The sequence below is a fragment of the Colletotrichum aenigma genome, assembly GCF_013390185.1.
Source record: "Colletotrichum aenigma strain Cg56 chromosome Unknown KSG_Cg56_contig07, whole genome shotgun sequence".
Taxonomy (NCBI): Eukaryota; Fungi; Ascomycota; class Sordariomycetes; order Glomerellales; family Glomerellaceae; genus Colletotrichum; species Colletotrichum aenigma.
This window is the reverse complement of record NW_023500913.1, coordinates 1208095-1231113: the sequence shown is the minus strand read 5'-3', so window position 1 is coordinate 1231113 and position 23019 is coordinate 1208095. Positions and strand designations below refer to the sequence as shown.

The following is a 23019-nucleotide window of genomic DNA, read 5'->3' as shown; positions in this document are numbered from 1 at the left end:
TGTTTCCCCAACCGTCCTCAGTCCATCCACCATTCCAAAAACCTTTTTTCCTTCTCAGTGTCCTCTCGTCTTCGATTCGTGGGGTTGTCTCGTTGCGTTTTGCTGCAAGAGTGGTTTCTTCTTCGTCTGAAGCACTGCAGCAGAGGTTGGACGGCTGCTGAGTGAGACCCGCGCAAGACATCGCATAACTATCGATCTTGTCGGCTCGGAAGGGGCCCTTAATTCTAATTCTGTCCCTCTCTTTCATACCTACCTTACCTAACCTACCTTCTTTTGCCGTATCTTGCCTGCCCGCGCCGCTACCTTCCTTCCCTAAGGCAACTCCCGCCCGCCGATCGGATTCCTCGAATTCCCTCTTTCTGCCCCCCTTGCCATCACATCTCTTCCCCGTGAAAGCAAGACAGACGCCGCGACGAACGTAACGGAGATTGCGACAAACAGAGCGGCACGGAAAAATCAAGAGATCCCCGGGAGCCTGCCATGTCCCCGAACCTGCTATCGACATGACCCAAGGCCAACTCGTCGCCCTCGTTCCCTCGCATCAGCTGACCAAACCTGCCCTTACGTGACGGAGCCATCAGCTACGATTGACGCCGTCCACTCTCTTTCTTGCCCTTATCCAGGGACACCACAATGGAGTCCCTCCGCAACAACTACCCGGCCCCTCGCCGTGTCGCGACAGCCCCGATAACGACCTCGCCCGTACCCGCCCCTCGATCTGCTTCAGCTGGTGGCCTCGTCGAAACATTATACAACCATCCAAATGTCAAGATTGTCGCGTTCTCTGCTGCCTCCAGAGGCCGCGCTCGGAGTCCCGGCCGTGGCCCCGCAGACGAACCTGGCACTCTGTCGCCGTATTCGCAGTTAGAGAGGACGATTGCAATCGGTCAGTCCGGCCGATATCTCTCCAAGACTTACATCACCCGCTGACACTTGTGCGTCCAGGTCCATTTCGCATATATCGTACTGGCTCCGTGGCTTTTCTCAATTGTGGCTCCGCCCTCCAGCCAATGCTTCCCAAGAGCCAATGCTGGGCATTGGAAGAAGACTCGAGCAAGTTTGTCTTGCAAATACGTCGACCCAACTATTGGAGAATAGAGATCCCCGTCACCAATCCAACCGAGCAAGAACTAGCTGCGGCTTTCAAGGTTGTACTTGCCCAGATATTGCAGTTCGAAAAGACAGAATGCCCCTTCAAGCGGTCATTTATCGTTGCGCTCCCCGAGAAGCCAAAGACGCCAGTGAAGAAGCGTCCATGGACGCCTCCTGTCAAGGGTGCTCTGCCTGTCCTTTCCCTGCCAACCCATGAGATATCGCCCACGCAGCCCAAGGCTCTCACACCCAAGACTCAGAGGAGGGCTTCGGCATCCCTCAGCGTTAGAGGCCGAACAGAACTGCGCCGTTTTTCTGTTATTGGCACCGAGTTTCAGTCAAGTTCTGAATCGCGAGGAACCAGCACCGAGACATCGCGGTCTGGTGACCCGCCCCGAGAACAGAGACTCGTGAGCGAATCTGCGATTGAGGAGGAAAAGACTCAGACCAGTGCATCTGCCACAGAAACCATCACAAATGCCGAGAAAAGTCGTCGGTTCTTTGCTGAGAAGATCAAGGCGGAAGATGCCTCAAATCCTCAGTCGGAGAAGAGCCGAGTTGAATCAGGCCCCGAAGCCACTGCCTCAGGAGGCTCATTGACAGAGCCCAAGGAGACAGGAATGGCACTTGTCGAACTACAAGTCCAAAAGCGGTCCGAAGGCGGTTCCCAGGCCGAGGCATCCCTGAACTTGGATAACGAGAAGGACAAGGCGGCCCAGCTGCAAGTATTGGATGAGCAAATGGAGACAACTCGCCCCACCAACGCCATTGCCATTGCCGCCCTGGACCCCTTACTGTTCAAGGAAGGTACTAGCAGTCCTCAAATGCAAAACAAGATCAAAGAAGCATCGCATGAGGCCGAGGAAGAGGTGCCAATATCTCCTGTCGACAAGGACGGCGCGGAGAAACGTGCTAGCAAATTAATGATTCCGGGACACTCGAGATCGTCATCGAGCCCGACCGCTGAACCTCAGATTAAAGAGCAATTGGTTACCGTTCGGGCGACCCCAAGGTCCCCATCTTCGTTTGAAGTCGGCACACCGACGCCTACGAACATCTACGATGTGATTCGTAATTACGAGCAGAAGTTGGCCGCAGCTCCTTCGTCGACAGCGCCTATTGAAGAGGTCAAGGTTGTCGAGGTACAGCCTCAGGCGGAGGACACAGGCAATGCCAGTGACACTGGATCTGGATCAGGCCGAGAGTCTTCTTCTGGAACCGATGGCGAGGTTCTTGAAGGCAACGGTGTTGGCGTTGGCAGACGGAAAAAGTTGCGCAGCTTTAGAAAAGGTCGCGCTCTTGTCCCTCCCCAATTGACTCTCGTCACCTCGCCGCCGTCAAAGTCAGCAATGAGACAAACCCCTATTCTGGAGGAGCAGGACGATGCGAAGGAACCGGTGTCACCGACAGACTCATCCGACTCGTTTCATAGTGTGAAGTCGTGGCACTCGCCCGTGACTCCGATCCCACGGTCACCTGCATCGGAAGTCTCGCCCACGAGATTCCCGTATCCGCACGACAACATATTGATTCCCAAGAAGCCATGGCATTATCGCGACATCTCTGACATGACTGTCACTCCCGAGACTAGACGGACTTGGGACGCGACGTCTTGCCTCACGGATGACAGCTCTCAAGAGAGCGCTGCAACCGCACCGGATATCCCATCCGAAGTTGCAGGGCAACCCGACAAGGTTGCTCTTTCTGAGGATGAAGCCGTCACAACAGCCGTTACTCGCCGCCCATACATGCGCCACCGGGCAACAACTAGCAGCATCTCGGTCGGTCGCACAGCCCTGGCCACCTTGCCGTCAGCGGTCAACCTTTTCGCGTCTACGACTACTGCCACCAGACGGCAGCCATTCCTCCGCAGCCGGCTCGACATTGTCCGCAGGATTCCCATGGCTATTGTTTCCAAGACCTGCGAAGTTCTGCTGGGCCCACCCGCCCATTTGATCACTCTGATGCTCCAAGTGGCTGCGAAGATCGCTGCTGGAGAATGGCGCGGTATGATGTTTGGTTTCGGCGAGGGCGGCGAGACCATTCCTGTGCAATGGGACTACTCAGACGACGAGTACAGCAGCTGGGGAGAAGATGATGATTACTACCTCAGTCAGGTTGAGTCATCGCGCGCGAATAGCGTGGTAGGCGACAGCGACTACGACGACCGCATGGCGGACGACAACGCGGACGGAATGGGCCGCGGTTGGGAAGTTGACTAAAGCCTACAAAGGCCAAAAAGTCTTTAACGAGTTCATGTATGATCACTGTATGTTTTATCACTAGGGACTGCATTTAGGATGGAAACCTTCTGCGGCGTTTGCGTAATGAGGCTCCGCGCGGGCGGGCCTTGGATATCTGGGGGAACTCGGGACTTCATATGTCGGATCCGCCGATTGGTGCCAGGCTGCGGCCGGCATGTCATGGTCCATTGGGCCGGTTTGTTTTGATATACAAATACTAGTCGCCTGGGACACGGTGGTATTGGGTTCTTGTTTCGTCTGCTTTTGCGTCATGAAGCATTTAGTTGGGACAGAGATTCCGTCAGGTACCAATCGAGATTACATTCTACATTTGCGTGGGCTTCGGTCGTGTCTGGACGAATCGTTCAGCGAAAAGCTGTATCAGCAAAATCCAGCTCGACTGTACCGACGGGAGAGCTTCATCTTGAATGGTCCTTGAACGAAGACGGTGGCTTTTGACAACACATTAGACGCAACAAACCCATGCAAACGGTGCTCTATCAAATGCGCTCGTCGGGTACACTTCCCAGACGCTCTCAATCCCAGGGCGTGTGGCTTTTCTCTCTCAGACCAATGCGAAATACGACGATGATGCGCCACGTGCTATCCCCGGCGACTGTGTCGACCACGACCTCACTGGTTAAAGGGCAGAGGTATGCACGCTCTCTGCACCAATGGCTGGCTCTCTGAGGGAAAGCAAATGAGAGGAATGGATACTTGAGGGATGTGTCTTGGGTTCGGGTCATCTCTTGGTGAATCGTATTTGAGGGAGCGATGCGATTGGTCGGGAAGGGTGTAAGGCTGATTTAGACCGTATTCCTCGGGTTTGTGTGGGAGTGGCAGATGGGGCTGAACTGACGATGAGGCTTCTCGGAGGGTGTGTTGTTTGGATGCATGTATATGTATATATTTGGGCATGGGCTTGAGATGAGTTGCTTCGACATCTCGTTGTTGCGACGACTTGTTTCTGCCTTTCTCACGATTGAATGCTCAAAAGAGCCAGACTTGCGAATAACCATGACGAACGGGAATTATGGTATGTCTAGCGCCGACAGCTGCAGGACCGGCGGGCTGACAGATTGTAGTCGATGGGAGTTACTACTTCTACGCTCCGAATAAGGGGGCGCCGGTCTTTTTCGCAGTCGCCTTTCTGGCGTCGGGGATGATGCACTTTTGGCAGAGCTAGTATGTCTGGTAGTCTTAACTACAGAGTTTCTTTAGCAGCTGACGGGGTTCCCTCGCAGTCATTACAAGTTCTTCAAGGTCACGGCTCTCTTTTCTTTTTGCTGTCTACTCTTCACGGCGGGCTTTGCGATGCGGATCTACGGATCATATCACTACGACGACTTGAAACCGTTCATCGCGAGCGTGTGTGTAATCTATGCGGCACCGTGAGTAGAGGCGGCACCCCTACCATGAGAGACACTGCCTGACTGACTTGTGTGCTCAAGGCCCCTTCTCGAGCTCGCGAACTACCACATCCTCGGCCGCGTCCTCTACTACGTCCCTTACTGCTCCCCGCTTCACCCGGGCAGGGTCTTGAGCACCTTTGCCTTCTTCTCCAGCATCATCGAGGCGCTGAACGGATGGGGCGCGAGCTACTCCGCGAACCGGTCCCTGTCGGACAAGGAGATGGAGGCGGGACACGCCCTCATAAAGACCTCCCTGCTGCTGCAAATTTTCGTCATTGCGTGCTTCGTGGCCCTGACTGTGGCGTTCCAGCGGCGGTGCGCGAAGCTGGGGCTCGCGAGGACGAGGGGGTTGACTGGACCGTTGACGACGCTGTACATCAGCGTCCTGTTGATCTTGACGAGGACTGTGTACAGGATTGTGGAGTACTTTGGGGTTGCGAACACGAAATGGGACGCGGACATGAAGGTCGAGGACATCTCGCCCGCGATCCGGTACGAGTGGTTCTTTTACGTCTTTGAGGCGAGTCTGATGCTGGCGAATGTGGTCATGTTCAACGTGCGGCACCCGCGGAGGTATCTGCCCGAAAAGTACACGGTGTACATAGCCAAGGACGGGGTTACGGAGGTTGACGGGCCCGGGTGGAAGGACCCGCGGCCGTTTTGGCTCACGGTTGTTGATCCGTTTGACCTCGGAGGGCTGCTCCGGGGGCGTGATCGCAGCAAAGATCGCTTCTGGGAGGCGGATGCCGGCGGAGAGACGAGGAAGGGGTCTGGCGCAGTGTGAGTTGCCGCTGAATGGGCTTTGGGGGTCGTGTGTTTGTTGGGCGGTTGGTGTGTTTGGCCTGGGGTGCTTGTTGGAGTCGAGGCTGGGTTTGCTCCCATGTCCGGCGTAGGGGGTTGTAATTTTTAGAATTGAATAGAGGGTAGACGGCACCCTGCTAGATGGAATTAGCCTGAACAAAGAAGTTTCCAGATACTGACCCCCCGTGGCCGAAGTTCCAACACGGTAATGTGGCTGCGCATGCACGGCCTGGGTGGTTCATGTTTGGCGCAAGGGGCATAATCAGGCCATCAAAGCTTTCGCCAATGCTTATGTCGTCGAGTTTCCGGGAGTTGGTAGGGCTGCACAATGACGCTTGTTGCAGGTCCGGAGTGTTGGAACGCGAAAACAAGCACGACGTCAATGGAAGAACCCAGCGACATGGCTGCGGCGTCAGAGCTCGGACGATGAGATCCTGATCGTGAACTAGGATCGTGAGCTAAGACGTCCAATGCGAAAGGCAACCGCTCAAAAATGCCAAACATGGCGGGTCCTCTGTCAGGCAAACGGATTCTGGGCCGTCAGTATTGGCGTCTTGCGGTTCCTGGGTGAGATGGAGGATTGCGAGTTGCAAAAGGAGAAAGAAGGTGGACCTCGAAATAGGCAGGAAAGCGAACAGAGGCGGTGCCGGTAGGGCTCATCCTACGTGAGCATTGAGCCGCGCTTGCGGCGTCTGTCCGGCGAAGACTTACAAGCGCCAACGATGGCCGCGGTCGGTGGACCAGAGTACTGTATAGACACTTTGGTGGAAAGGATTCCAGGCTTCCGGTATTTCAAGGCGGAGTTGCCTTGATGCTTGATGCCGAGATGGTTTCAGAGTCGCCATGTTGTCGGTATGTGATCGGGGCGGATTTCCATGGGAACGTCGGAAAAAGTGGGGCTTCAACTGCAAACCGGGCACCCGAATTAGGAAGGGGACAAAAATAGCTGCGGATGGTCCGTGGCGAAGTCTTCATGTGTGTGGCTTGACCTCTCGCCTTATGTAAGCTTGGCAGCAGCAGCAGCTCACCTGCGTGTCTCGATGTGGATTTTGCATCGACCTACCAAGTTGCCTACGTAAGGAACGGTATGCAAGGCACCAAGCAAACAAAAGATCAAACTGATTAGACCTGCTGAGCTCATTTAACCGCAATCCTTCCAGGCTCGCTTCTGTCATTGGCTCTCAGGTGAAGCTGCTCTCATTTCCATGCACCTTGCCGCACGGCACTACCCACGATATAGCCAGGTTATGGAATATTTCCTATCAATATCTCCTGTCCAGGGCTACAGATGCTGTGCAGGCGTGCGTGTGCGGCGTGATGGCTGGCCTTTTTTTTTTTTTTTTTTTTTTTTTTTTTTTTAGGTGCTGACCGGTCCACCCTGTGGAAGCCGACTTGGAAGGTTCCATGAGGTAACGTCTACTACTGTCCGTATGAGAATGGAATTCCGGCACAGCATCAGGCAGCGTGTTTCGATCTGGATCTGTGTCCTGTCATCGCACACTCAGACCGTAGGATTTGAAGATGCCCACCTCATGATAACAGGCCCCCCTCCTCGGCAGATGATGGACAACTTGGCTGCAGTTGAGCCATTTCCCGTTACTGTTATCAAACCTGCCTTGCCTTATCCGCCCCAGTTCGGGCCTTCGGCATGCGGAGGCGGGAATTACAGCAAGACAAAAAGGAGCCTCTTGTTGATTAGGAGACGACGAGTGCTTCTCGGAAGATTTTTATATGGCTGCCTAGTTGATGAACGAGATGCGGTTCCACAGCGGTGATGGATGGGGGGAGGTTTCACTAGTCCCGCACGCCCGCCAGAGTCAATTCGAATGGCGATCCAATCGAAGCCGGCGAAATGGTCACGGCGGGGACTCTGTTCTGGAATGATTGGCGGCCGCCGGGGGGCTGATCGGCGGCGGGTTCGGTTGACATGCTGGAACCTGGCGACTCGAACGGAGGGGACGGGGGGCAAATGTCACCATCGGCCGCGGACGACGAGTCGGGACACACGGCCGCAACGCAAAGCAACGACTTGCTTGGATAAGTGCCTATGAACCCTTATTGTCTCGTCTTGTCTTGTCCAACGCGGATCCCAGATCTGATGTGACGGGGGCGGCGGCTGTCGACGTATACCCAATGTAGACAAGAAAGTGGAATAGATCAACCGTACATCAATCAGCTGCCGGAATCCGACGAGGACAGCAACTCAAGGGAGGCTGAGCTGCGGCAACGGCGAATGTCATGAGCAATCTGCCTCATCTTGTGGTCGTTTGATAGTGAGTAGTGCTTTCTGTGTATGTAAGGTATCCCAACTTCTCAAAGTACACAACTTAATAAGGGTCTGATGACGCTCGTATAATATTTATAACGTGGCGATACGTGGCTAGGCAAGGTAGCTAAGTATTCGAACACGAATGACATGGGCAACGACACGGTCATGCACGAGACACGGAGACCCAAGCAGCGATTGCCGTTGCGTCGCCTTGATAGCTTGATGTCGTATGGAAAAGTCGGAATATGAAGCAAAAATATGCGGCGTGTGTAATGAAGGCCGTCGTCGACAAATTGAAGACCGGGCAGGCAGCTCGACGGAAAGATTGATTGGGCAAGGTACCTACGGATACCAAAACGGGTCTGGGGATTTCGTTTAGGGGGCAGCGGGAGTCAAAACAGGGTACGGTCCCTGGAGGCACCCTAGACAGTGGGAGAACCCCCGCTGGGCATACCGAAAGACCCAATGGCAGCAGGGTATCGAATGCCAAATTGGTGGCATTCCATCTGGAGCCCTCCATGCCCCTGGGCCCCAATGCCATGCATCTTTTATTCTCCTTCCACACAACACACCGTGATCTCTGCGAAGACAAGGTGCCTGGGTTGTGGTTTTGTTTTTCTTGTGTTGTTCAACGTACGGGATACATTGTCAACTCTTTAGACGTGAGGTACCTAGGTAGGTCACTGATTCTGCCTGGAGCCAATGACAAACCTGCCCACAGGTGAAGGACACTTAGGTACCATGTATGTGACCTTACTTACTAAGGTAGGTAAGGTAGGGCACGGAGGTACGTACCTCCACCGACTCGCAATGTGAGAGTGCAGCACCGCAGAGTGGTCGTCGCCCAGGTTTCCCATCCTTCACCAACCCACCTACGGTAAGGTGAGGTGAGGTAAGTAGGTAAGCTGGGCCAACCTAAGCCACGCCATTCCATTCCGCCTTTTTTTGCAGTCTCCTTTCCTTTCCAGACCACCCGCTGCTGCCATGCAGAAGCCTGTCCGTTCGCTCGTTCCGTCCGCGCGACGAGGCGAAGCTGGCAGCAGGAACGGCAACCTGACGGTTTCTTTCCGTCAACCCACTAGGTACGGCCCCGTTCCTCCTTCGCAATGGAAGTCTAGTCTGCCAAGCTGCGCTGTCTTGCCTGGACCATACCATGGGTACACGGTCTGGGAGAGAAGAGGAGCCAACCGAGACCGTCTCCTTACCTCTTGCACATGGACTCTGTTCGGCCGTATTCAGTGGTCCCCCGCTCATCTCGAACTAAGGTACCTACACCTTGCCCGTGGCCCTCAGTCCAGTTCGTCTGAAGCTCTCGCCAGACGAACGAGGCGCCGAGGGGCTGTACGGCATTGCACTGACTGCTTGCTTGCTTGCTGTCATGTCATTGCTTGAGCCCTCCGGGACGTATGTACAGCCCAACTTACAAGTCTCCCGGCTTCCTCTCTTGGGGACGTGCCGTGCATCAATCGACTATCTACGAAATGCAAACTACAACCGGCTATTACCCGATTGCCTCCTAGCCGCAAGCGACTTGTCATTACCCACAGATACGGGTCACTCGCACGGCGTTTTATTCTGCTGCCTCAGCTACCCTCCCCTCCACCATCAAGGGCAACACCAAGCCAAAGTACCAACGTACCTCGCCTCACACCTCTACCCGTCGTCTCACGCCTCCCCGCCTCATTCAGGTCACCAGCACTGCACTGCACAGGGGGGGCCCTCTGTCTGTCTCTGCCACATCCCTCGGACACCCTGCCCCGGCTCTGCTTGCTTCGACCACGACCACGACCACGACCACGATCCCTCGACCCCAGATTCACCCATCTCCTCAGATACAACAACAACAACACGCCGTGTGATGGTCTATTAGTCTGGGCACCCTCGCCTCCGCCTCTCTGTCTTTTCTAAACCAGTCTTCCGCTTCCAACCGTCCAACGAAGCCATGATCCGCAGCATCTGATCTTACACCTCCCCTCGCCTCATGCTATCTGCGGCCCATCATTGCAACACACGCCTCAGACCTTTGACACTACCTAGCGCCCAGACCCAAAGCTCGGTCCCGTCGTGGCACAAACTGCAGACAACGAGTACCCTCCCTCCTTGCTTCCGTACCGCATCGTACCGCTCCTCGCCGTACCAAGCATTCCTTGACTTGCGGTACTACTCATCCGACTGCATCTCCGCTTTGTCTCTACCTCCACGCTAGTCAAGACCGCCGTCGAGTCTAGAGCACCCACTCCTCGGCCGCCCTCCTCGCCCCATATCAACCGCTCACGTCCCCCTCCAACCATGGCCACTCGTTGGAGGACAGAACCTATCCCACCTCATTTGCATCATCTGGACCTGGATTCGGACCACGATATCGATATCGACATGGCGTCAACTGCGAGCCGCCGGCCCCAAATATTCGTCCATTTCGAGTTTGGGGTCTCCTTCTCACCAAGACATGCCCCTAACCAACACTCCGTTACCTACGTCTCAAGGGGTATGCGCGATCGTGCCCAACATTTCCCTAGACAAGTGCCACCGCCAACTACAAATTACCTCAATACGCCCACCTACCAAGCCTACCAGCCTACGCGATCTTCACCACCCGCACACCAGCAGAACCAACCTCAACATCCACCAATGCCACCCCATCTCGAACCGAGAAGACAGTCCCGACAAGAGAGCCGCTCATCAGGCTCGTCCCATGAACGAGGCAGCTCAGCACCCCCTCCCTGGAACGACAGCCCCTGGGACGCGGAACCAGACGCTCTGGGAAGCTCGGCTTTACCTCGCCAACGCCCACGAGCACCGACGACAAGCGCTCCTGACTACTGGAAGGCCCTCCCCGAAGTTCCCTCGCGGTTTCGACTGGGTGAGGATGAGCTTCCTTGGTCCGCTTCTTCATGGCCTGGAGAATATGGCATGCCCGATGATTCAGAAGTTGACGACTACTCATCCGAACTGTCCATGAAGTTCCGCGATGTGTCTTTGGCGAATGTTACACCAGCCCCTCGCCCTCGGGACAGAGAAGACCCCGGGAGGAAATACGAATTGGAAGCCCTTTCCGCAGCCATGATGACGGTCGACAATGGCTTCGAAGACCAATGGTGGTACCAGGGGGAGAGACAGCAGACGGCACCCTTGGCGGACGACTTGCTCACATCCTCTGCATATGCATCTGCTACCGCAACGGCAGAAACCGTGCCACAAACACCAGTTCAGTCGAACAACAGGCAGTCGGCAGGCTGGGCTGTTTCTGAACACGACGATCCTCACATGAGCTTGACCAGCGCCACCGTCTACAACCCGAGTGTTTTGGTTTCACCTATGACGGAGTACGCAAGCCCCCGCCTACATCGGTCTTTGACCACAAGATCTGAAGAGCTCTTTCTGTTCAACTGAATGCAGTTGGAGATGGAGACGTTTATTGATGAAGTTCAGCATGGCACACGGCGTCATTCTGCAAGTTTTATAGGGATTGGGAGGGAAATGTTAGGTCCCGACATCGATCTGAAAAGCATACCTGTCCGGAAGGTGAATTGGCGTATTTGATGGGTCGCTTTGGAGGATATATCCCATACAGCCGGCGCTTCTCAGCTCGGCACAGGCAGCGGTAGTGATCATCTACCAGCCGGCCTCACATAATAATTCAACAGCTTCAACAATTTGTCTGATTGATGTGGCACACCACTTCGCATTCCTCGTGCATTAAGTCATCGATTCCATGACTATCCGGTCACCAAAGGGGCAATTGACAGTCGGAGGAGTCTTTTCTCTTTTTCCGCCTTGGTCTATTCATGGCGACCCCAGCATTAGCTACGAGGGCATTACTATATGACAATATCCCCGCTTATATTGTCGAGGAGAATATTGAACTATATCTCTGAGCGCTACCAAATGACGCATCTCTGGAACAAGGGTGTGCGCCTACTTACATGTAGTTCTCAGCTGAGGGGTTGACACCCTGGGAATTAGCACGCCACAAGGCGCGAGGCCCAGCCAAAGCTGAGGGGGTTGCGGCTTTCCGCCCAGCTTGAAACGTTTCCGCCCTTCTCCGCTATCATTGACTCTCGTCACCAGCGTCGCGGATTCATGGGCCAGGAAACCAGACTCGGGCAGCTTTTTGGCGCAGATTATCCCACAAAACCCCGTTATCCGCGGTCGGATCGAGAGAGACCACTCGGTCTGCAAGGGCTTACTGGCTGGGGGCGTCCTCAGTTGCATCTACTCGATGAACTGGCCGGCGGTCGTGAAATCCTGGCAGCTCGGTCGCCATCGACTAACACCGTCTCAGGGCAAGTCCCGGTCATGTTTTGGAGAATGCTCCGAAAAAGGATTCCGTCGCCGTCATAGCTCCCGCGCCTTCACGGCGCCAGCTACCATCAATTTCGGCGGCCAACGGCTGCCAGGCGGCTACTACATTCCTTCAATTTCCCATCTCAAGGCAACGAGCTGAGGTCCGTCAGCGCCACATTCTGTCTTCGGGACCGAGACGTCTCATCTCACCTCATGGCGCCATGCTTCCTTCGCCATCGCGTACCTCATTTGGTCTGCAGAGTCCCAGATGGACTTTGCCGGGCGCCTTCCCTCTCCGTCAACGCTCCGTGCATGATTTGCTTCCTGGTTGCAGCGCCCGCCTTGCTGGGCTTCGACAAGCCTGCACCTTGGCCGGGACACTAAACCAGCAGTTCTATTTTCTTGTCACAAAACCGCTCTCTCAATCTTGTACGGCAGCGTGACCATGATATTATGTCTGTTTGACTCAAACACGACCTCTATTTTAGATGCTGGCTGGAACCCCCACGTCGAGGAAGCCCCGCGCGGCCTCACCGTTTCATCCCGTGAGCCGACGGGGATGTGATGGGATGACACCCGTCAAAACCTAACTCTTATTTTTCTGTTCCTGCTGCTATGATCTGCGCGCATGATCGTCGAGAGGAGACACTGCACACTCACCAGCCCTTCCGAGGGAAACCTTTTTCTCATGTGAAGTCTTGGACTGTGGGGAAATTTTGCGAAGGGGTTCCTGGTGTTAGTGCATGATTGGTGGTGAAGCTTAAAGGTTTATGCGGAGGCATGCCCCGGTTTGCGGCAACGTTACTTGCAGTACTAAGACTCATTGTGGATCCATGGAGGTCGGTCTCGGAATGCTATGAGTTAGAGAGAAGAACAGCATTGCTAGGTCTTGCGAATAATCCCGGTCTGCGCTCTACGTCTGGCGGTCGATGGTTTGCTACAAGGGCATTGGGAGTCTTGAGGAAACTCCGTGGTGAGTCTTAGCACACGTTAGGTAAAAAGTCTTGCAGATGAACTATGTCATTGGAAGAGTAATGTTCAGATTCGGATACATGATGCCGCTGTAACAAAATGACGAGTTTCCTGACTTGTGTCAGTCGTCAATCCCGGTGAAACGAATACTGGGAATATCAGAGCCTTTGGGAAAACGTCAAGTTGATGATGAATAGAACCCATCCAGTGCCCCGAGTTTCATTCCTTCTCGACCACGACCGAGTCCAGAACACTCCGTCTGGACACAATCCTAGTGCTTATTCAATGCTCACAAAAACAAGGAGACCCGCCATGTTGTTTTACTTGATAGAGTTTCGTTTCGCGGGAGGGGGGTGGAGAGTCGGACGGGTGTCTAGACCGCGCTTCAGCGAGGGAAACTCCGTCACGGGTTGATGGGGGATGAACACGGATTTGCTTGCCTGGTCTGAGGATCGGGGGATATTACTCAGAGTTGTCGAGAAGGGTTGAGAGGAGGGTGGCTTTTGATGCCATGGGCCCGGCGGGAGCGCGGGATGGAACACCAGCCAAAGCTGGCGATTATTTCTGGGTGATTCCTGCAGGGCTGGGCTCGGGATTATCGAGACATGGATGATAATGGTGGCATTGAGGATATTTGAGGTTGTAGTATTCCATATGGTTTTTCGTGATGTCTGGAGGTTGCTGCTGCTAAGGAAATTGGCTGTGTCGCCCTGTCAAGCATTTATGAGATGTCCGCCGGTTCCCGAGGGCAACTCCCATTTTAGAAAGGTCGCATGCTAAGTAATGACGCCTTAAACAGGAATATGGGTTCAAGGCGGTCTGGAGCAAGTTACTAATAATTCTGAGAACATCATATTTCTAGGACGACAGTAGTAGAGACGACGATGGTAGGAACAAAAGCGACGATCGAAGCGACGACGACAACGACAACAGTAGAGACTATGATAGCAAGAACAACAATAACGGGTCAGGGTGTACGGGAGCCCACAGGAAAAGTTGTTCCTCAAGCACTGGAAAAAATCAGAGGGTCCCTCTTCGGGGAGTTCCCACGAAACAATAGGGGCCCATCGTCCATTGAAACATCCTTCAGACATGGGCCATACCCGACAACTCATCGCACATCCATTAATTGTGGCGTTCCAAGCGATATCAGAGAACTTCTTGATTTGCTGGTGTTGCTTCTCTCGGTTCGGATGCGGTCGGGAGAGCGCGGGTAGTTAATTCTGCTGCCTAATTCACGGCATGCGACGACGGGGAGGGGCGATGTGGGCACTAGTGCATGTCAAATGAAGTCGGGCCGTACATGCAGGAGTCTCGGGAGTTTTGGAAAGCAAGGGGATCGAATGCGGTGACACTAACATTTTTGAGAATGCCCGTTACAAGGTGTTTTAATGTGGAATAAGAAGCATAATGGTCGTAGGAGAAGATGTTACAGAGATGTTGGTGTCGACTCTGCTCTTTGGTCTTCTACATTTCATTGATTCTCACGTTTCTAGGGCTACTCCCTTTCATCACGTCGTGTTGTCCCACTTCAAACTTCCAAACGAAGTTCCTTGTGGACAAGACCGGATTGTCAAGTTCCTCCGCCCGCTGCATACCGAACCGTACATCATTTCCGATGTATTTGACGGGTGTTGAGATGCGCCAAAACGTAAGAGGCATGTGGAATCCTTCAGCCTGCTGAGCAGCGCTGGCCCCCCTTTTCATCCTCAGCTGGGGGCGGAGATGCTTCATGCTACGCAGATCGGTGAGTCCATGTCACGTATGTCTGCATCTGTAGTCGAGTGAAGCTACCGGCAATGCTCATGTAACATGGCTTTGAGAGAATTGATGACCATAGTGACCAGAAGAAACCCCTGATCTGTCTGGATCAATCCCCAAAACGTTGTTGGGCCCGGTGTGGTGGCCTCCTTGCGTACCTGGATGTTGGAGGCGGTGAAGACGGCGAGAGAATTGTTCCAATTAATCTTGTTGCCTTGAGCTGAGTGATGATTTACATCCGCGTAGAAGGGAACTGGGTGCAAGGGAGTGTTCCTTTGCGGATGGCACCCGGTCGAATGTGCCATCGTGGGTTGCATGCAACGGCGGACCGTCGTGTGCTTGTCCCCCTTGTGAAGGAGACCAGGATAGGGATGACCTGATGGCCGACTCGGCATCATCACATGCCCAGCGACTGTTTATTCAAAGACACAAGGGGTTCAAACATGGGGCGTGTGCACCGACGCCGACGAAAGGCTACGCGAGGCAAGAGCTTCAAGGTGTGAGTGTTGCTGAGATATGCTTGCTGCAGATTAGATGGAAGCTGGTGGAATACCCTGAGACCTTGGCCCTTTCAAAATCACCTAGTCTCTACCAATTTCTACATTTGCTTCGCTGAATATAGGCGGGAAGGAGCTGCCTTTTGCCCACTTTATGTCGAGCTCAACAAATCTTCGATTCTTGCACTCAATGATCCATTTGAAACCCCTAACTGAACTTGAATGTTTTGATTCTATAAGTCTATGTGATCTTGGAAAATAGTAATTCAACGAATGGTCTATCCTAACAACTTCTCCACGTCCTCAACGTCCAACTCAATCTTAGGCTCACTCTGCAACGGCACCACTATGCCCGCCGCGCACATCGAGCCGCTCGTAGCTGCGGGTGCAACTGCCTTGATCATGTTCCCACAATCACCAACTGCGTAGACGCCCGAAACGGTTGTCTCCCCAAACGGTTGCGACGTCTTGATGTCACCATTCTCCGCCACCTCCAGCCCAAGCTGCTCCACAAATGGCCCGTTGGGCTTGGTGTAGGGTGCGTGAGCAAGGAAGCCCTCCGTGGCCTCAGTGCCATCTTCGAACGTGATGATTACGTTGGTCTTCTCACCCATGCGCAACCTGGCAATCTTTCGTGTGTCTACTTTGAATGGCGATGCGGGTAGGGACGAAAGCTCCGGCGCGAGTGCATCGTTTCCGTTGGTGTAGATGATGATTTCTTTGGCTAGGGGACGGGCCATGTAGCCGACATGCGTGGCCATCTTGACGTTTGCCAGCATGCCGACGCCGATGATGCCTGCGCTCGCGGACCCGCGCTCCTCGAAGCCGTGGCAGAAGAGGCAGTGGAAGATGCCGTGGCCCCAGCAGTCGTCGTAACCTTCGATGTCGGGCGTGATGTCCGTGACGCCGGTGGCGAGGACGAGTTTCCTCCCGAACCACGCCTTGCCCGCGGCGTCTTCCGCCTTGAAGAGGCCGTTGTCGAGCTTGGTGGTCTTGGTGACGGCCACGTCGGCGAAGGTGACCGTGGCGGAGTAGCGCTCCTGGATGTCTGCCCTGGCCTTGGCGCGGAAGACGGGGGGCGGGACGTGGTCGAAGCCGAGAACGTTGTGCATGTTCTTGGCGCGGGCGTTGCGGTAGAGGCCCGAGTCGAAGACGACGGAGGTGTAGAGCTGGCGGGAGAGGGCGGTGGCGGCGGCCAGTCCTGAAGGACCGGCACCGATGATCAGGACGTCGTGAAGCATTGGTGCGGTTGTGTTTGAAAATATTTGATTTAGCAGTACAGAAGATGCGAGTGTCTTGTAAAGTGATTTATATAGTGAGGCCATGTATATAGGTTTTTTATGTGTTTGCGTGCGCAGAAAAACAGCTGCTATTCTGGAAGACAATTCATCCTTATTATATACAAAGTGACTGTTGTGTTTGCTGTCGGCGCGAGGCCGTAGTGTATGTCTCCGAAATCCCGGGAGACTTACGGCGGAAAGTCGCCGAGACCGGGTCGGATATGGGTCGCATGGCCGGGCCGGCAGAAATGTCGCCGAGAAGAAGGTCCTGACAAATCTGGAGGCTGCAAACAGTCGGGAGAGCTATGCGATGAATATGTACATTGCTACATAACAAGTTTCCGCCGGGCTCTGAATTGAAGTTCGGTTCTCTAAGACCTTGACTCTAAATTCTTCAAAAGAAGAGAGTCGTTAAGTCATTACGATCTCCCATTTCCAGGACCTTCAAACATTCAAACAACATTCCTCTTGATGAAGCAATTATAAAACCTTGTAACAAAGTGTTCAAGTTTTATGATTGTATTGATCTTTCGTTACATATGTTACCCTCACGGCCATAAAACTTTACTCCCAGTTCAGCCCGACTCGACTCCATAGTTTGATGATGGCTGTGGCACAAAGCCTATTGCCAGAGTCGCTTCCAGCTTCGGAACTAACATTAAGCAGGGTGCTTGTGAGCTGTCCAGCTGGGTTCCGAGGAGCTGACTGCCGTTAGCATGGGCTGCGGTGTGAGAGTCGATGTGCAAGAGCTGGTGCTCGCTGCGCCAGGCTGAGCAGAGCCAACGGCAGTGGCAGCATCAGTGACAGCAGCGGTGGGAGCAGCAGGTACAGCGGCATGGGTCTGAGCTGTAGGCCAGAGAGTAACGACTGATGACTGAGAGTGAATGTGACAGGTGCTGCGCCAGCGGGATTCTGAAAGCCAGAGTCAAAAGTCGGAAGTAAGCCAGAGCCAGCAGTGGCAGCAGCGGTGGGAGCAGCAGGTGCAGCCGCATTGCCCCGGGCAGTGGGCCACAAGGTAACCACAGAAGGAGAGCCGAGAGAGACAGGAGAAGCAGTTGCTTGCGCCAGGTCGCTGTAGCATCCAAGAATGCTGCCGGGAGCAGAGCCAGCTGGAAGGGTGACGGTGACCATAGAGGGAAGGCCGCCAGAAGGGGAAGAGTTGTCGTAGCCACCGTGAATGGGGTCGCTCTGAGAGACGGTCTGCATCAAGATGGTGCCAGAGTCAACGTCGGCGCGAAGGAACGATCAGGCAGATGGTAGCACCTCATGGTTGCAAAGATTGGATTGATTGTGTAGTAGCTGGTATCAACTTGGGAATTAAGGATGAGCAACGGGCTCGAGAACTGCCGAGGGCGGCGTCTTATATACACGTCGTTGGTAAGGACCTTGCGAAGCCATCTCTGCGCAGCATGAGCCAGGTAGCGACGTTGGCGACCTTGGTGGTAAGTAAATTCAGCGCAATTGGCGATGGCCATGAGCTTTGTAGACACATGAGGCCCTGTAGGAATACGAGCAATGTACACTACCCATACAAGTCCCCATTCGAAGTTTGAAGTCTGACCTTTGAAGAAGTTCAACTTCGGTAAGTAAGTCTCCACCTGGGTGGTTGAAGGGACGTGGACCTACCTTGGGAAGGCAGACACTGTGTCCACCCAAGGCACAGGACAGGCACGTACTATGCACACGCGGGCACCTACCTCAGCTTAGGTACTGACGGAGATATCAGTGGTGGACCAATCATTTCACAAAATCAGGCGACGACAGGCATCTCTGTGTTTCCCTCAGGAATCCACTGCCCGTATCCGTACCTGATGTCGCCAACAACATGCTTTCCGTCCATCCTTCAACTTGCCAATTGCTTGCGCACCTCTCTCGAGCGCAATTGACCTCCACCTCGCATATGACGACACGCCGCTCGCATGGCAGCATGACCATCGAGTGCCGCATTTTCACGTGCTCGCATCTCTAACAGTGGATCCAGATCTCGGCCGCAAAGCACCCGACCAAAGAACCGGAAACACCACCGCTGCGCCCGCAACAATGTCAGAACATCCTCCGTCTCCGCCTCAACCTCCCCTCCCCGGATGTCGAACCCCGCTCGACCCTCCCTCCCCCGCCTCCGTCTGGTTCGCCGACAACTGGCACTCCGTCATCTTTGGTGCCGTCACTTCCCAGTTCCTCCACTTCCGCTACCTCAACTCCCGCCACAAGCCCGATCCGAACCCCGTCAAGAATGCCCGCTTTTGGGCCGGTCTAGGTGGTGCGTGGATGGTCTCTTACCTCGGCATCATCACCGTCATTGCTATATCCCAGGCCCGCGTCGACCACTTCCGCCACCCTGATAACCGCAACCAGTACCGCCAGACCTAGACCTGACCAATCACAACTCGCCTGCCACCATGTCCGCCGACTTCTGGGCTGGCTACATCAGCGGTGCCGTCGGCATCATCATCGGCAATCCCCTCGACCTTCTCAAGGTCCGCCGACAAGCCCCTCCGACCGCTCCTCCACCGGGGCAGATCCCCGCCGCTGCAGCGACCTCATACATCCGTCACTTCGAGACCCCCGCCTCGCTGGTCACTGGCTCCGCTGCTCCCATCCTCGGCTATGGCGCCCTCAACGCTCTCTTGTTCGTCTCGTACAACCGCACCGAGGCCGCGCTCAATTCCGCTCTCAACGTCAAATCAAGTCTCTGGACAACTTGGATCGCAGGAGCTGTTGGTGGTCTGGCAACATGGGTGGTGAGCACACCTACGGAGCTGATCAAGTGTCGCGCCCAGCTGTCCTCGCCGCCAGCATCCAGCTGGGCCATCACCAAGGACGTCTGGCGTGCTGAAGGGATCAGGGGTCTGTACTTTGGCGGTGTCGTGACTGCGCTGCGGGACAGCATCGGGTACGGCTTCTACTTTTGGTCCTATGAGCTCAGTACGCGCTGGATGGGTGTCGGCACCGCTGATGCGACGGGGGAAACAAATCTGCGCGAGGAAGCCGCCAAGGTACTTCTCTGCGGCGGGCTCGCAGGAATTGTTACGTGGGCGAGTATCTTCCCACTCGATGTCATCAAGACGCGGGTGCAGACCCAAGCGTTTGAGAAACCAGCGGAAGCCGCCCCGCTACTACCAGCCCAGGGTTCAGAACCCACGAAGCGCGCCGGCGCGATGCAGGTTGCGCGGGAGGCGTACCGTGAGGGCGGTATGAAGGTCTTCTTCAGGGGTCTAACTATCTGTAGCGTCCGGGCTTTCATCGTCAACGCGGTTCAGTGGGCTGTTTACGAGTGGGCCATGTACGAGATGGGCGAGGGCCGGAGACGGCCTGCTGCTGCTCTCGACGTGGGACAGCCGATGTGAGTGTGCTTATTTGACGACCTTCCGATTTGGAGTGATACGTGTAACGCTTGTCGGAGAGATTTCTTGTATCTACCTTGATGGCTGGGTAGATGTCCCCGTATTGTTGCCGTGCTTACTGTCTGAGGGGAAAGTTGCCGAATACTCTCCGGTGACAAAAATGTCTAGAAAGATGGAGACAATGCGTTGATATATCAAAGATAGAACCGAGATACTGAACAAAAGATCAGGATGCCTCAAATCAAGGACCACATACAATAGACCATTTGTTATATGCCACCGTTCATCATACACTCTCGCAGTCATGACCACATCAGTCGAGCCTAAGACCATATCTCTGGCGGAGCTCAACCGCGTCTTTTGGGAGTATGCGCTGTGATGCGTCTGATCTATTTTGCCATGACTGACCAAGTTCCAGTGAAAATGCCGACTCGTTTTACGAGGAAGACTGGCTCAAAGTCTTCGCAGAGCAACTCACCCGCTTCCTCCGCACCCGGGCCCCGAATCTAGGTCTCCGACCCCGCGATGCCTCCGACCCGGTCCGTCTCTTGGACTACGCCTGCGCTCATGGAGGAGCATCTTGGGTATGCTTTCTTCTGCTGCTGCCAAATATCCAACGCTGGCTAACGCAGGTACCTAAACGCAGGCACTGGATCCCTTCGTCGACGAGATACTCGGCATCGATGTCGCACCTGCAATCGTGGAGCGCTTCAACAAGAATGCCACACGTCTGGGATACGACTCTTCTCGGGCACACGCCATCGCTGGCGATCTCATGACCGACGCCTCCCTCCCTGGCCCCGCGCCGTTTGATGTTGTGATCATATCCATGGCGCTGCACCACCTCGACGACCCGCCTGCGATGCTGGTTCGTCTTGCGGCTTGCCTGAAACCCGGCGGCGTTCTCATCGCTGTTGAGGGTATTGACGTCGAAGAGGAAACTTCGGATACGGCGGCGCAGGCTATTGTAGTGCATGGGGCCCAGGGGCATGGTCACAGTCACTCTCACGAAGGACATATGCCCGAGGTACTCAAAACCACGAACCATCAGGCTTTTGACGAGGAACTCTTCCGGACGTGGTTTGGGGGCGCTGGATGCGAGGGCAAATTTGTGTACATTGTCAATGACGAGGTTAGCCACATCCCCGAGAAGGCTTCTGGGAAGGCAGGGGGCTTGAACAGGAAGATGGTGATTGCGGCTGCGGTGAAGAAGTAGAACGGGTACCTCGCATATTTTTTCTCATTTGATGCTTATGTACTCCCACAGCACAACTTCGCTGACGGCCTCCCCATGCATGATGCCGTGAAGATAGGCCTCTCCTAGTAACTTGTAACGAACAGAATCCGAATCCTGGCCTGCAATCTTACGGAGAGCGAGTGGTGACGGACATCCCGCAACTATCCAGAGCGAATCACCTAGCTTCAAAGATTGACACCCGAGCCCGAGATATCCTGTGTTTGTAGTGAAAGGGCAGCGATCCCACAACGTCTCGAACGCAAGGTTGACGTACGCCTGGCAGTGATGTCTGAAGCCGTCAAAGAGACCCTCTATATCCTCCCGTGTGTCGAGTTCCTTGAGCTTCTGGAGATACCCCTTGATCACCTCATGGTCCGGTACGGTTTGGCTCACATCCGATTCGGCGAGTCTCTGGATGCTCTCCAGGCGGTTGAAATACTCCGCCAGATCGGCCCCTTTCTTCGTTGCACAGTAGACTTCCCATACTACGTGATCCGCAATCCAATGGTGGAATGCTTTCTGCAAGCCTGGCGGCGCTGGGTGGCTGAAGGCGTCTCGGTCGAGGATCAGTGTTCGTCAAAATGCCTCCACGCGACACTGATTGATTGGGCCGTAGACCAGGTCACATTGGAGGAGGAAGTCGGCCCATTGCGAGAAGCTTCCAATCACGGCCAGCTCCGAGTAGACTCCCCCGAGCAAAGAGGCTGTCCCGACACAGAATGTCTTCACATGCAGGATACTGTTGTCCGAGATGCGAAAGTCAGCTGGCACAGAGCGACAGGCGTCAAAGTATGCTTCGCCTGGTGGCCATCTCATCCCTAGGAACGCGGAGGGTCCGCTGGCTGCAAAGTCTGGCACCCAGGAGGGAAGGCCAGAGACCTCTTTGGCTGCGTCATCGGGAACGGCGGTCAAGAGTGTGAGGTTTTTGCAGTCCTCCAAGATTAACACGGCTGTGTCTATGAATACGCTGACGGATGTCGAGCAGGCGCGGTAGTCCGGCTGTATCTCCGTTCGTTCGCGGCCGCTGAGGTCGAGCAGGAGATTGAGGATGCCCATGAGCCCCAAGACGTGGTCCCTGGGATCGCTTGCCTCGACGCAACAGGTCAAGCGGAGCATGAGAAAGAGGAGCGCACCGGCGCAGTAGCTTTTGCCGCGGCCGTCTTGAGATAGACTTGCGGGACCGCCGACGATGATGTGATCGAGCGTCATGCCATCCCAGCCGGTCAGGATGCCGTGCCTGCACCGCTGAATGGCGACTATGCCCGATGAGTTGCTGCCGACGTGGCTGCCCTTGACAGTCGGGTTATTCTCGTAGAGCATCTCGGATAGCTGTTCGTACAGACGGCTGTCGTATAGAAAGTCCGAGCAGTACGCGACGGTTTCCCAGGGGACGACTTCGTCACCCCAGAGCACGCAGGCGTCTTTGCCGAGAGCCACTTCTTGGACCACCCAGACACGGTTGAACCATGTTCTGTCAAAGAAGGCGATGAAGGCGTACCAGACGTCTTCTGACACATCTGCCAGGCCATATCTTCTCCGCGTGGCATCGTCGAATAAGGTGTCTTCGGAGGTGTATTCGAAATCAGCGCGTGTATTGTCTGCCATTGTATTGACGAGCCGTGAGACCTCGGCAGGGCAGTCATCTTCCGTAACGGAACCGAGCCAGATGTCGACGCGAGCGGCCAGTTTATAGATGTGGTCCATGATGCCGACCTGTATCCCGCGCTCCGTGGTGTCTGCCTGGTTGATGCAGATTGCGTCGATCCAGTAGAGATCGCATGCATTGCGCGCTCTGATCCAAACGAGGGCATCGTAGAGGTTTGGCAA

General features: G+C 54.8%; 8 protein-coding genes across 8 annotated transcripts; 6 read left to right on the top strand and 2 right to left on the bottom strand.

Moving 5' to 3' along the window:
* Positions 1-633: 633 nt before the first annotated feature.
* Positions 634-3314, top strand: CGCA056_v010601 (uncharacterized protein; the record flags this gene model as incomplete). The annotated part of the gene is made up of 2 exons (XM_037325848.1): positions 634-886; positions 946-3314. 2 exons carry the CDS (start codon positions 634-636, stop codon positions 3312-3314), a joined length of 2622 nt encoding a protein of 873 aa, XP_037175764.1.
* Positions 3315-4352: 1038 nt separating this feature from the next.
* Positions 4353-5531, top strand: RTA1-0 (Lipid-translocating exporter-like protein RTA1; the record flags this gene model as incomplete). Its single annotated transcript, XM_037325847.1, has 4 exons — positions 4353-4371; positions 4421-4520; positions 4580-4726; positions 4787-5531. 4 exons carry the CDS (start codon positions 4353-4355, stop codon positions 5529-5531), a joined length of 1011 nt encoding a protein of 336 aa, XP_037175763.1.
* A 4914-nt stretch (positions 5532-10445) lies between these two features.
* On the top strand, positions 10446-11207 carry CGCA056_v010599 (uncharacterized protein; the record flags this gene model as incomplete). The annotated part of the gene is made up of 1 exon (XM_037325846.1): positions 10446-11207. The coding sequence occupies one exon, from the start codon at positions 10446-10448 to the stop codon at positions 11205-11207; it is 762 nt and encodes a 253-aa protein (XP_037175702.1).
* Positions 11208-15609: 4402 nt separating this feature from the next.
* On the bottom strand, positions 15610-16572 carry gliT (Thioredoxin reductase gliT; the record flags this gene model as incomplete). The annotated part of the gene is made up of 1 exon (XM_037325845.1): positions 15610-16572. One exon carries the CDS (start codon positions 16570-16572, stop codon positions 15610-15612), a length of 963 nt encoding a protein of 320 aa, XP_037175697.1.
* A 750-nt stretch (positions 16573-17322) lies between these two features.
* On the bottom strand, positions 17323-17817 carry CGCA056_v010597 (uncharacterized protein; the record flags this gene model as incomplete). The annotated part of the gene is made up of 1 exon (XM_037325844.1): positions 17323-17817. One exon carries the CDS (start codon positions 17815-17817, stop codon positions 17323-17325), a length of 495 nt encoding a protein of 164 aa, XP_037174918.1.
* Positions 17818-18651: 834 nt separating this feature from the next.
* CGCA056_v010596 (uncharacterized protein) lies at positions 18652-18981 on the top strand (the record flags this gene model as incomplete). The annotated part of the gene is made up of 1 exon (XM_037325843.1): positions 18652-18981. One exon carries the CDS (start codon positions 18652-18654, stop codon positions 18979-18981), a length of 330 nt encoding a protein of 109 aa, XP_037175627.1.
* A 29-nt stretch (positions 18982-19010) lies between these two features.
* On the top strand, positions 19011-19958 carry Slc25a29 (Mitochondrial basic amino acids transporter; the record flags this gene model as incomplete). The annotated part of the gene is made up of 1 exon (XM_037325842.1): positions 19011-19958. One exon carries the CDS (start codon positions 19011-19013, stop codon positions 19956-19958), a length of 948 nt encoding a protein of 315 aa, XP_037174917.1.
* Positions 19959-20259: 301 nt separating this feature from the next.
* Positions 20260-21171, top strand: CGCA056_v010594 (putative methyltransferase; the record flags this gene model as incomplete). The annotated part of the gene is made up of 3 exons (XM_037325841.1): positions 20260-20321; positions 20374-20539; positions 20602-21171. 3 exons carry the CDS (start codon positions 20260-20262, stop codon positions 21169-21171), a joined length of 798 nt encoding a protein of 265 aa, XP_037174916.1.
* Positions 21172-23019: the final 1848 nt, after the last annotated feature.